This window comes from Juglans regia, chromosome 10 (assembly GCF_001411555.2).
Source record: "Juglans regia cultivar Chandler chromosome 10, Walnut 2.0, whole genome shotgun sequence".
NCBI lineage: Eukaryota > Viridiplantae > Streptophyta > Magnoliopsida > Fagales > Juglandaceae > Juglans > Juglans regia.
Window position 1 is genome coordinate 5,332,152 of NC_049910.1, and position 13,406 is coordinate 5,345,557.

At 35.0% G+C, this 13,406-nt stretch overlaps 1 protein-coding gene across 5 annotated transcripts; it reads left to right on the forward strand.

Moving 5' to 3' along the window:
* Window positions 1–1,556: 1,556 nt before the first annotated feature.
* LOC109014079 (E3 ubiquitin protein ligase RIN2-like) lies at window positions 1,557–10,927 on the forward strand. 5 transcript variants are annotated; one of them, XM_018996392.2, is made up of 14 exons: window positions 1,557–1,680; window positions 2,189–2,227; window positions 2,313–2,628; window positions 4,134–4,211; window positions 6,806–6,892; window positions 6,988–7,109; window positions 7,893–7,989; window positions 8,102–8,207; window positions 8,746–8,903; window positions 9,016–9,153; window positions 9,229–9,296; window positions 9,373–9,603; window positions 10,139–10,520; window positions 10,626–10,927. In XM_018996392.2, exons 3-14 carry the CDS (start codon window positions 2,389–2,391, stop codon window positions 10,680–10,682), a joined length of 1,764 nt encoding a protein of 587 aa, XP_018851937.2. In that variant the 5' UTR covers window positions 1,557–1,680; window positions 2,189–2,227; window positions 2,313–2,388; the 3' UTR covers window positions 10,683–10,927. The 5 variants fall into 5 exon arrangements, with proteins under 5 accessions (XP_018851937.2, XP_018851938.2, XP_018851936.2 ...); XM_018996393.2 differs by having other exon boundaries at window positions 1,581–1,680; window positions 2,319–2,628; XM_018996394.2 differs by lacking the exon at window positions 1,557–1,680 and adding an exon at window positions 1,687–1,796.
* Window positions 10,928–13,406: the final 2,479 nt, after the last annotated feature.

The window sequence follows — 13,406 nt, forward strand, 5'->3', positions numbered from 1 at the left end:
AACAGTTTGTAAATAAAATTTTTATTTTTTTACTTTTAATAATTTTTTATGTGGTGTTAATAGCGTGATGCCAAAAACATGATAGTGTTTTCCCTTAAGAGTATTCTCATTGGCTTGACTAAATTTATCTTTAAAATTTAGTCAATATCACACTTTTTTACATTTGCCTATTCTATTTAAATTTAACCTCTACATTGGATTATTCATTCACTCTCTATATAATAATAATAAAATATTATTAATTTAATAATTTTTTTATTTAATTTATTTTTATCACATTTTATATCTCTACCAATTAAAAATTAATAATAATTATATTCTAATTAAATTAATATTAAAAAATCATATTTTCAAAAGTCATTTAATACTAATAAAAAAAATACTTGATTAAACTCATTTAAAATTCTATCTAAATTTGTTAATTACAAAACAAATAGTATTTTTGCTTAGAGTAAGAAACTAATGTTTTAATGTTTGTTTAGAGTGAGAAATTAGTATTTTAATATTTGGTGAATTAATTATGGTTCTTCATATTTGGCCAACCACTATAGTAAAAGTCTAAATTATTTTAGACTTGCCCAATTCAATGTGGGGTATTTTTGACATCAATTATGTAAATTTTAGCCAACTTTCTCATTTGACGCCAATGAAGATGCTCTTGGAAATGTCATCAATGAATTAAATTTAGAGTCTTTTAGAACATTCCAAATCTATAAATTATTTTAAGAGTATAGCTATTGGGTCGATTGAAACTTACCACTCAGATCGTCTTCTTGACGTGGCAGCACTTGATTGATTAAAAAAAACACAAAAATTCAAATAAAAAAAGGTGTCTTAAAATGCAAAAAAAAATAAGATGAAACTTAAATTTTCTCTACTCCTTTAATATTTTTAAATTTTTTAATAAAATATGTTGCATCACATGATGGTTTTACGTCAAATTATTTGAGCGATAAGTTTCAAATGATAAAATAACATTATTCTTATTTTAAGGTAAGAAGAAAAAGTAGTTATTTTTTTTAAGGGCTTTGCTAGATGCAAGCGAGTTCGTGCATCATATCGCGTACCAATGATTTTTTTTTATTTAAAAAAAATGAAAAAAAATTTTTTAAGAGAAGAAGAAAATCTCCTATATCATAAAAATTATTTTCATTTTTAATTCACATCATTTCATTAAACATATGTATTACATATCAATATTGGTGTACAAATTGGTGCATAAACTTGCTTGCAATAAGATTTTTCCTTTTTTTAACGTTCACCTCTCCAACAACATCAGAAAATATGAATGTGTGATGATTAATATTTAATAATTAATAAGAATAAAAAAAAAAAGCAATTTACGCAATCAAATTATCAGAAAGTGTGTAAAATATAAATTTCCCTTAAGCTTTATAATTCATTTTTTATAATACAAAAAGATTGATAACTCTTCCAAAATTAAAATAAAAAATCTATGATTCAAACTTTATCAAAATCTATAATTTTCTTTTTTTTTTTTTGGTAAAATCAAAATCAACATATATATATATATATATATAGGACAATAAATATTCAAGCTTTCTTTTGTGATCATTGGGTTGTCGCTTTCGCAAGAAGAAAATGTGTAAAACGCGAGTCCGATGAAACTTGCAGAAAGGCAGACCGAAGTAACTGCTGTGTCGTCTTTAGATCGATCAGGTCTGTCATTTGCTTAATGTTTTCTCAAAATCTCCCTCAATTATTCCAAAATGCTTTGAAATCAGAGGATCATAGATAATGTTTCCAGTTTCATATTCGCACAGTACATCTGCTAGGTAATTCTATTTTATCTCCGGTTAATTTTTCGGGGTTCACCAAAATTTATTTGTTTTCCTTTTTGCTGTTGAAATTTCTAACATTTAGTTGATGTTCACGATCGATACCAGAATTTTCTAGTTCATGTATCCGTAAATTGACTTTAAATGTTTTATTGCACATTTGAATTCTTCTAGCTGCAAAAAAGGAAAAGAAAAAAGAAACAGAAATATCCGTTCTTTATGTTCTCGCTGTTTGGGTCTCGAAGAAATGAAAGTCTTACACGTATTCTTAGCGACGAACTGAGCATTATCACTATATAGTCTGTTAATTATGTTTTTCTATTTGGTTGATTTGTGTGATGCGTCACCTGGTTATTTTATCAATCTTTTTTCACTTTTTCTGGGCACAGGTTTTTGGACTTCATCTTGTGGGGTTTAGTGCCATTTTAGTAAGTTTTGGTGGGATGTGAAGCTACCTTAAGTTTTATGCCTCACTATTCACTTCATTTCTAATCGCGATTCTAATCTTCCAAGAGTTAGGTTGATGACGTGTTGATGAAAATTTGGGAGTTGTGCTCTGGTAAAGAGGCTGAATTTATTGTCCATACTAATGGGTGTGCGCTATATAGCCATCTCGGTGTTGTCTACGGTGCTAAGCTTTGTTGGTCTGCGACTCCGGATTGAATTGTCTTTAGATGAGCTAAAATCGAATGGACTAATCAGTGAGAAGTTTATTCACTCAGAGAATGCGAGCCGTGTCATTGAGCTGCTTTTGGGTTCTTATGCCACCATTGGACTGCTAACAAATTTTGTGCTCAATGTCTTTGTTTTACTTGTTCTATGTCTAAAGGTAAGGTGCTATATTACTGGGAGAATTTTGATTAACAAGCAATCATGACTTTGTGTTGATCAATGAACTATCTGGACTGTATGTTGATTTAAGCAATGTATAGTAGAGAAACATAAATATTTGCATTTATCTCTTCAGTACACAAGGATTTTAGTGGTTAGTCAGCGTTGTTGCCAAGTCCATTGTGTGAATATTACTGGTGTTGCCATAGGACTTGTTATTTCCATGAAGGAGGTGATTTTTTTTTTTAAATGTGCATTTTACTCTGTTGATGACATGGTGATTGAGTGATGGAAAGAATGGTAATAAACAAATTTACAATATAAATGACTGCAATAGTTAATTGGCGTGTTTCCTGTAAAACGGATCATTTGGATATAAAGACTGCATGCCATTGGTTAAGATGGAAACCAACTTTCTCTAGATTTTGAGGAAAGGTGGTTGATTTTATTTATTTTTTCAGGGAGTTTGGTGTTCAACTGCTCTGGCAGGATAATGGGTTTTATGATTGTATTTAACCATAATTCTATACGCTTATCCTCTACTAAATGGGTTATTTGGTTTTTTTTAAAAGCCTTGAGAAATGAACCCCAATAAGTGTATGCCATTGGAAATAGAGATATGTTGAGCTTAATGGAAATAATTAAAAACTTGTAATGGAACTGTTTCTGCCTGGGCCTATGTATCATTACTTGGCGTTGTGGAAAACTAAGTGAGAAGGCCTGCTATTTTGAGGTTATCTCTGAATCATTGAGAGTGACAAAGATGGATTCATAAAAAAGGAAAAAGCTATATATGGATTGAATATTGGTCTTTTGGAACATTTGTTTGTGTAAAGCTTCAAAGTGTTACATTATTTTTCCATGACTGTGCCCGATGGGCCACTTATGGGGGGACCTATGTTGGTCATCTGAAAGCTTTGGGTATCAATAATCTGGCAACCTGTTTCATTGTTCTCCATTTTAATTTTTTATAAGTAAGATAAATTTTATTAGTGGACATTATTCTCCTTTTTTCATTTCATTCATCAAATTTTTTTTTTTTTTGGGGGGGGGGGGGGGTGTTGAGATGGATTGCAGACATTCATATTTCATGTTGACATGTTAATCCCTAGCCTGGATCTACTTAAATGAACTCAAATAACTTGAAATCAGATTTCAGTTAAGAAAGTTCACACTAATCATTAAGGGGTTATGTCTTGTATGCATCATGCATACTAGAGTTCGGTTATGTCTTGTATGCATCATGCATACTAGAGTTCTTCCCTTCCACACTTTTAATGAACTGAATTTTACTTATATAAAAGAATAAAGAAGGAAAGTTACACTAAAATTCGCACATGATTCAAAATAATGGTCATGAAACTGTATAGAATCCCTGATGGAACAATGGTCTAGCCCCACCAACTAGTCATTCAGTGGTCTTACAAAGCTCCTATTTTATGATGAATGTTTCTGACTGGTAACTTTGTCTTGACAATTCTGATTTATATATTTCACATGCAGACTCTATTCTTTGCGGAGTTGTATCCTTCTGAAACTAGGAAGTTATTGGAACGTCTTATCTATTATGTTATTTACAAGGTAAACTTTCATGTTGTAGAAAAAAATATATTCTGATCATGATTAATGGTGATATGCATCTATTTAAATGACACATAATCTTTTTCTTCTTTTACAAGTGTTTGGGATTCTTTCCCATTAACATTCATAGGATTATGTATAGAACTTGTTGGAAGATTTGTACCTTACTTTATTATACAAAAAATGAAGATTTTTTTTTTCAAGTTTTATGACTTTGAAATTTATGTAATACATTGTTGCATTTGTTATTATTTTGGCCTCTGGTGGTGGTGTTAGAAGCCTAAATGGGTTTGGTTCTGTTGGCTATCATGGATTGTGGCTGCAGCAAAGTTGGGTGTGGTTGGGCTTGATGAGGGAGTTATGATGGTTTGGCAGCTGTTTGGTGGAGATCCATGGTGAAGACAGTGGTTGGTGGTGGATCTAGTTATGGCTGGCTATAGTGAAAGCACAGAGGCCTTCGTAAATAATTAATGTGCTTGTGATATGAACCTTATCCACTTCAATTCCAAAATAAAAGAAAAAACCACTTGATTGATTCAAAAATAAAAGAAAATTCCACTTGATTGATGCAATCAATTTTTAACTATACTTCATAGTTGTTGTTTTGATCACCAGCAAAAGAAAAACACACTTGATTGATACGATCAATTTCAACTATAGTTCATAGTTAGTGTCTTCATCACCAGCAGTCAATGTCATTGCCTTTGGCCATAGCAAAAATGGAGATTATTGGGAGGGAAAGAAAGGAACAAAAATTATGGTGATTTGTTTGGTGGTCCATTAATTTGTGGTGCCAAAAAATTGTGTTACATGTCTCTCAGAGTCATTCTTTTCATATCATAGGGTTTCCACCATGGTATAGTGGATTGATCGCTAATGAATATAATTTACTTGAGGAGAAGTATGACTTTGCGTTGTGGATGGCTAAATGTTGATGGCAATTTAATATGTTTCGGTAGAGATCAAGTTTAGAAATGCTGCGTGTATATATGCAGTATACATGCATATATATAATTAGATTTGATCTCAATAAGGAATTTCTATAAAATCCTTTGTATGCACCATTTAATTATCTCTTTACAAATCTGTTTTTGAAGAGGTTAAGAATAATTTGCTCCACAATAAACGCCTCTTATATTTGTACATAATCAGTCTCTGGGTTTTCCAAAACGTATTTTCATCAAGAGTTGGTTATACCTATGACTAGGAGATTCTAAAAAGTATTTTCATTACCTTTTTAAATTAAAATTTGTTTTTACTCATATCTATTAGAACTACACTATTATCTTCTCATACAACAGCCGCAAGTCATGAGAAAAGATTGATGCAGGAAGCTTTGGGAAGGTAATCATTTTTCCTTTCTCTTTTAGAGCCCATAATTAGTGAAGTATAATTTTTTTCTATAACCAAACACAAAGCATCTTTCAAAATGTCCCCTCTACCAAATCGAAGTGTAGAGCTGATGTTCTAGTGCTTTTAATGGTTGGATTTTGATGATTCAACTAATTGTGTGGGCTATCTAATGCTGAGCTGATTGTCACGGGTGAGATTACCAGGTATAAGTTCAGGATCTCTCCCTCGATTGTTCAGCTGAGCAGCAGGTGCTGGCTCAAGTATCTATTCAGCTCGTGGAAGGCCTCCTCACATTTCTCTACCCACTCAAATGCATTCCCAAGTGTCCTGAAAACATGGAGATATTTGTTAGTCAATCTCCAGATGAATTGGTTTAACATAGTGATCTTCCTGGTCAGCCCTGTAGCACCTTGGTGTTCTACAGCACCCTGCCTTTGTTGGCGATGGATTGGAGTTGGTTAGTTTGTTTGATCAGTCCCCTTGTTTGAGACCTTGGGTATTTCCAGTACACTTTAAGGAAGTGCTGGGCTTGGGCCTTTGGCCTAGAGCTCTTTGGTTGGCTTTGTTACCCATTCAGGCACATACCTGTTAGATTTGTTTCATGTTTGGCCTGTACTAAGGTGAATGCCAATCCCCTATAATCAATGAAAATTGGAAGTTTTTTTAAACAATTCTCCACTTTTTGGGTTTTAAGGTTAAAAGTGTTGACAAATTTAAAAGGGTTGTTTTTATTATTGTTATTGTTGTTACAATTTATCATCATCATCATCATCATCATTATGGTTGTGTTTACCATGGAGCAACTTGGTTGTTAGCTTTTGAAAATCTGATGTGGTAAGAGATAGTTGGATGATGTAAGCAATGGGGTTCATAGGAAGTCTATGGACTTAAAATGCATCTATATATTGAATCTTTGATGTTATCTTGATAGTTTTGCTAGCTCCATTGTTTTGTCAATATTCATGCTAATGATCTCAAGGCCAAATGGCTCCTAAAAGGCTAAAACCCCCTAGAAGAATGGGGTGGTGGATAAGTTCATGCATTCATGTCCCATGAGGTGCTTATGTTGATTACCAATCAAGAGAAGGAAGTCAATGTTTATGGTTGGGTAATTATGTCTGTTGATGTAACTAGGTGTTTCTTCTTGTGTACTTCCTTTGTACATGGGCTATACCTACTTTGCCATTATAAATACTTTTACTTATATAAAAAGATTGTGTATGTTGATGAATATCGAGCAGGGGACATTTCTACCACTGGTTGCTCCACCAACAATATATCAAGCAGGCTTGTGGTCAATCTGGTTGATCGTACTATGTTCTTTGAAGGTACATGAGACAATATTTCATGATAGGAATTCTCATTTTAGTGTTTGATACAGAAGAATAGCATATTCTCTAACCATCTTCTGCTTATTATCCAGATGTTTCAAGCTTTGGCCAGAGATCGACTTGAACGCTTGAATGCATCCCCTTCTGCTACTCCTTGGGCATATTTTCGTGTATATTCGGTGTTATTGTTGGTCCTCTCTGTTGACTGTTTTTGGTATTTTTAAATCTATCTCTCTCTCTCTCTCTCTATCTATAATCTAGGTTTAAAAAACTAATTTACATTTATTTTCATTTTTATGGTTGTTTTCCTTTTTGTTCATTTTTATTTTTTATTTGTTTTTGGTTTTGTTGTGTGGACTGTTTGATGGGCATTCGGAAGGTTTGAAAACTTTGATTTTTTGGATTGGAGTAACTAGACAAGTACGTTGGTTTTCACATGTTCTGCCATTCATGCAATTGTTATTTATGCTATGTATAAAATTCTGGAGTATCAAAACTTGTAGAAGTTAAATGTAGAAAGTTGATAATATTACTGGTGGTTATCCAGGTACAGATTGAATTGCAGTTCCCTCTGGTAATGAGTTCCTCATGGCTATTTTATAAGGGTTTCTTCGTGATTGCTTGCTAGGTACTCTTTCAACATTTTACAAGGCTCCAAGAAAGTGCTTGATAGGTGTTTGACCAGCAGCCTAGTTGATGCACTCTATTTTATGTAGGACCCTTCGGGAGTCTTGATTTCTATAGCCATCCCTGTATAGTGAGTCTCTCTGTTAAAGGGATATAATATGGGTCTTGATTTGGTACCATATGGTTTTAGGGTTTTGTTTTGGCTATGTACAGGCCTTGTTCGTGTAAAATAAGATAGAGACTATGAATTATTAGAAGTAAATACTACGAAGAGCCCGTGTTCTCTTTTCCTCCATGTTTCTCCTTTCCTATATTCTCCTTACATATCTATGCTGTCATTTTCTTATTTATACTTTATTTTTTGGCGCAGGATTAGGCTATGTCTAGTAATATATAGAACGCTGGGATCATCTATGTTTCTGTTGTTATTCTTTGAGCCCATCAGTATTGCTTTTGAGACATTGCAGGTAAAACTGTTAGATCCTGTTAGATATCAGTACCTATCAAACGAAAAAGATCCTGTGAGATATCAGTACTCAGGTTGACTTGATTGTTTGGTTTATGAAATATGCTCTGCAGGCTATTTTAGTTCATGGATTTCAGTTGCTTGATATATGGCTCCATTATTCAGCAGGGAGTAATACAAATTTCCAAAGGTTCAAACTTTTTGATACATCAGCAGCAGGTTATTTTTTCTCACTTTCACTATCTTGACATGTCTCCCTAACACATCCACCTTCCATATAAAAAAGAGTAATTAAAAATTCTAGGGAAAAGAATATTGAAGGAATTAAAATCTGACATGTTTGTATTGAATCTATTGATGTTCTTATTTTCTATTATATGAAGCTCATCCTACAACTGGTATTGGCTGCTCAAAAAACTGAATTAACCATCTCAAAAGATAAAATGGTTCTCTCATTTCTTTTTGTTGTTAATTGTTTGTATTTTCATGAATCTTCTTCCTATTGCTTGTATTTTTCGTAAATCTTCTCTCTCAATGTACTTATCAAAAATTATTTTCTCTCAATGTGTATGTTTAGACTTTAGTGTAATTGTCATGTAAAGTTGGAGCATGCACACACGTTCCAGGTGATTGAAATAAAGGGTGAACAAACTATTTTGTGGAATACACTCCAAAACTAATGTGAAAGCAGTGATTTTCTTCAACGTAGCTGATTGTAGTGGATTTAATGTTTTCTGATTAAGGAGTGTGACTGCAGGTTCATTATCAGAATGGAAAGGCATTCTTATTCGGAATTTGGGGTTTTCCCTGGACATAGCAACAATTTTAATGGCACTCAGTCATTACGTGCATATTTGGTGGCTTCATGGCATGGCATTCCATCTTGTGGATGCAATCCTTTTCCTAAATATACGTGTAAATATATATCTGATCCTACTTTCCATCGGAACATTCCAATAATCATTTTATTTGGTTATTTTAAATCGAATGATGCTCAATCTATGAGTAATTTAGAAATTATGATCAGGCCTTGCTAAGTGCTCTTTTGAAGCGAATAAAAGGATTCATCAAATTGAGAGAAGCTTTTGGTGCTCTTCATGCTGCCCTTCCCAATGCAACAGCTGAAGAGCTACAAGCATTTGAAGATGAATGTGCCATCTGTAGGGTATGATTAGATCTTTTCTTGTTAACCTTTTAGTTATTATTCATCCTTCTAAGTTGAAGAACTGCCCATTGACAGGAACCCATGGCTAAGGCTAAAAAGTTACACTGCAAGCATCTTTTTCATCTTGCATGCTTGAGATCTTGGTATGACTCGCCTATTTTTGGTTAGCATTCATCTTTTTCAAGACTGAGTCATGCTAAAGCTTACTCATTATGCCAGGTTGGATCAAGGTTCAAGTGAGACTTATACATGTCCTACTTGTCGAAAGCCGCTTTTTGTTGGCAGACCTCCAAATGAAGCTAACCACCGTACTGGAGAAGTTCTGAGTGATGAGCAGCTTGCACATCAAATAAGTGCCGGACTTGATCACCAAAACACTTCCAGGCATACCCTACCTACTGGAGTGTTTCCAAATCAGACACAGAACCCTCTGGAAGACGATCCTTGGAGGTTCACTTTTTTACAATATGTCATTGTAGTTTTTTGTGCGGACCTTGAAATTAGTGGGCCTTGCTACGTCTTGGTAAAAAAGCATAACTGCCATTGGAATGCACTCAGATAATCTGACTTGAACCTAGGTTTGGGGTATCTGAATCTCCATCCTGCAACTCTACCAGTAGTCCAGCTGGCATCTTTCATCAGAGAAGTTCTTTTCAGGCTTTATTTTTTGTTTATAGATAATGACTTGCCTGATAAAATGTTTCATGGGCCAGCTACGAATTAAAGTGCAGTTTTAGAAAAAAAAGCAACAACAAAGAAGAGTCCACAGAAGTTCCATATGTAATAATCGATATAGCCGTTTATACTCTTCCATAACTGTTTTGTGTTTAAGAAGTTGCAAAAGAACCTGTTCTCTTGGATGTAAGTTCGGTGACCTCTTTAAACACCATACAAGAAGCAATTTTTTATGCATGGGTGTTTATGCAGTAAGTTAAACCGCTTTTCTTGTTTCTTTTGTGGAAATCTTCCTCTTCTTGCCCCATAGGGGTACAGGACTGGATTCAAGTTGGGTGCATACTTGGCCAAGCCAGGGTGTTGAGGGAGCTGGACCCTCTACTGCTATCAGATCAGTTGGATTAGGGAGAGTTCAGATGATGATGAGGCATCTTGCATCAGTAGGAGAAACCTATGCACAGACTGCCCTTGAAGATGGTGCATGGAATCTTTGGCCTGCAAATCCCTCTCAGCCTGCCACAACTGGTCCACCCATTCCTCCTGCTGCTGGTGGCAGATACATTGGCGGCACCAATGGGTTACATATGAGGACTGCCTCACGCCCTGCTAATGACAGTATGGCAAACATACTTGCCATGGCTGAGACTGTAAGGGAGGTTTTGCCACACATCCCTGATGACATAATTTTGCAGGTATAATTTGGATTTGGGAATATATTGTGTCTCTAACCTCTAAAAAGTTGATTCTTTCTTTCAAGAATCATCTAATCTGTTTAAGACCCTATACATCATTTTCAGGACTTGCTGCAAACAAATTCTGTTGCTATTACCGTGAATAATCTTCTCCAAATGTGAGTATACATTCTGTCTTATTTGGTTGTAACATGCTCTGAGTCTTCAAAGGAGGTTCCTGGTCTCATACACCCAATTCTGAAGGTTTGTTAGCTTGCACAGCTTCTTGTTGTCAAATTGCCTGGCCCCTTTTTTTTTTCTGAATTTGACATGAGCTTCTTTCTCTGTATATAAAGGCTATCAGTTGTATTCTTGAAGAAAAATGGTGCGAATATAGTATTTTTTCTCAGATAAATAAACTTGTAGACATGACAAATTTGTGGGTAGGTCTTGCATCCTGATGCCTCTCCCCCACTATTTGGAGGTTTCTTTTAGTGTAAAATCCGAGAAAAAAAATAGTCAATTGTATGAGAAATACTCGAGGAAGAAGTTATGCAGGGCAACCTGTACTTCTGAATCGAGCGGCTACCCTACATAGATTAGGCATACATGCGTTCAAGGGTGTGCTATTCGTTTACATCCATGAACTTGTAAGGTATTCAATGTGGATGATTTTGATGGGGTTCAAATAGCTGTTCTTTTAAATCCTTGAAAAGTACAGAAACGTTATCCAAGATCGTTAGTAGTGTGTAGTTTAGCATCCTATCACGAAGTCAATTGTTGTAGTGATGAGGGGAAAGTAGAGAATTTTGATGATTCTTCTCTTTGTGCACCTTCTAGGGGTATTTCAAGAAGATGAGTGATCTATTTCACAATAAAATGAGTTTTACAATCTCATGTAGTATTTCAAGTGACAGTTAGCTTTTGTTCACTCCAATTCCAGTCGGACTGATTAATACCAGGCTTCAAAGATGATCGGCGATGGTGGCCGGGAGAAATTCCGATGGTTAAGTTAGTTCATTGAAGATCCTCTTTGTAGTCCAGTTTGAGCTCTTATAGTTTCTAAAATAAAGAGTCGTCTCTTTACCTGGGTACGCACCGTAGTATTTATAGAGAGCTGAGCGATCCCATATCCTTCATTGTTGAGAAGTCGAGTGATTCCTTGTCTATCGGAACACGTCTTACTTTGCTCTCGTGATATTCTCTTGCAAATCTTGGACTAGTTCAACTAATAAAATAAATTGCTCCTTTAATGAGCTGGGCTTCAATGGGCTCCTTTTCCCAGATAAGGCCCAATTATCGCGTTCTCGTTATTTAGCTCTACATATCGTAAATTTATTTTGGAAAATACTAGTTTGCTCTATGTTTTTGTTCCTTAGATTTGATCGCTTATTTTTAAAGAAGTAATTACTAGTGAATTTGTATCTTTTTTTTTAAATATTTAAAGATGTTTAAAAAATATATGAAATAAAAAAAAAGTGCAAGTATAATATGAGACATGCCCAACGATAAATGCTGGGCCGCTCAGCAGGCCCTGTTTGAATTGAGAAACTATCTTAACTCATCTCATATCATTTTATTATTATAATTTTTTTAAATTTCTACACAAAATATAATAAATAATTTAATTTTTTTAAATTCAAAAAAAATAATAATATTAAAAAATAATATTTTAATAATATTTTATTTAATTTTTAACTTTTATCTAAAATTATCTATCTCATCTCTTAATTTTATTTATAGACCAAGTGTTTAGAAGAGTAACGCAGAGCAAAATGTAATGCAAGTTTCATGCACCGTCGGAACATCAACCGTCACATGCAAAAACTCAAAACCTTAAAAAAATCAAAATCAAAATCTCAACCGTCAAAGGTCAACCGTCACGTACAATGCATGTATAATTCCCAGATATTATTGTAACCGTCACCCCTTCGGCCTATAATCACAAAGTCTCCAGATATTAAAAACGGCATGAAGAATAACCAAAATTCTTTACACGGAGGCAAACCAACAAAGTAAGAAGAAAACATGACAAAGAGGTACACCATTTTGCAGAAGAAACTCGAAGAACTTGAGTCTGTACTCAAGTACTCTGTCTTCTCTCTCGCCGTTAACTCCCCATGCTCCCAACTTGTCCTCCAAGACATCAAACAGAGATTTGTGTTCCTCAAAAACCTCCTGTCAGCCGAGATCGCATCTCATCCATCGAAGCCCCACCATTTGCACCACATCGAACACCGACTCGCCCGACTCGAGTCCGATTTCAATGGCTGGGACGGACGTTTCAAAACCTCGGAGCTTAACCATGTCATTGACGATACCGCTTCGACATGTTCTTGCACCGAGTCAGGTCTCAACGACGATGGGGAGGCCTCTGACGACGGCGACGGTGACTTGGGCTCGCCTGTACTTTACGAAGAAGAAGACGACGAACCGGCCGGATGGTTGTCATCAGGCTTAATGGTGGAAAACAATGCGCTGGTGAAGTTTCGCGGAGATATGAAGCATGAAAGTGATCAGTTGCAGGATCAGGAATTGTCCGACTGTCCGGTTGAGGAAAAGGCGAAGGAGGAGATCAGGGTTGAGATGGAGTCAAAGAAGGAGGTGAAGGGAGAAGAAAGGAGAGTTGGGATCGGGAGTTTATTTGGGGCCATGGCTATTGGGGTGGTGCTTGGTATGACTTTGATGGGTTATCATGTGATGGGGGGGAAGTTTTCTGCATGTTGCTTTCATTCTGTGGAACCAGGAACCTTTCTGATTCCTACTTAGAAATTATATATTTGTCATCACTCTTAAAAGGTGGTTTATTTACCAAAAAATGTAGTTTTTTATTATTATTTGTAGATATATAATTAGGGTCGTTATGATTATTGATGCAATTGGCATAGTGAAGATGTAGCATTAATA

What these genes read in the sequence shown, in the direction of transcription:
- LOC109014079 (XM_018996392.2), top strand. Translation starts at nt 2,389, where the DNA reads ATGGGTGTGCGCTATATAGCCATCTCGGTGTTGTCTACGGTGCTAAGC. An exon ending in CTCTCTGTTGACTGTTTTTG is followed by an intron (nt 7,110 to 7,892) that starts GTATTTTTAAAT and finishes TTTTTGGCGCAG; the next exon opens with GATTAGGCTATGTCTAGTAA. An exon ending in CTGGAAGACGATCCTTGGAG is followed by an intron (nt 9,604 to 10,138) that starts GTTCACTTTTTT and finishes CTTGCCCCATAG; the next exon opens with GGGTACAGGACTGGATTCAA.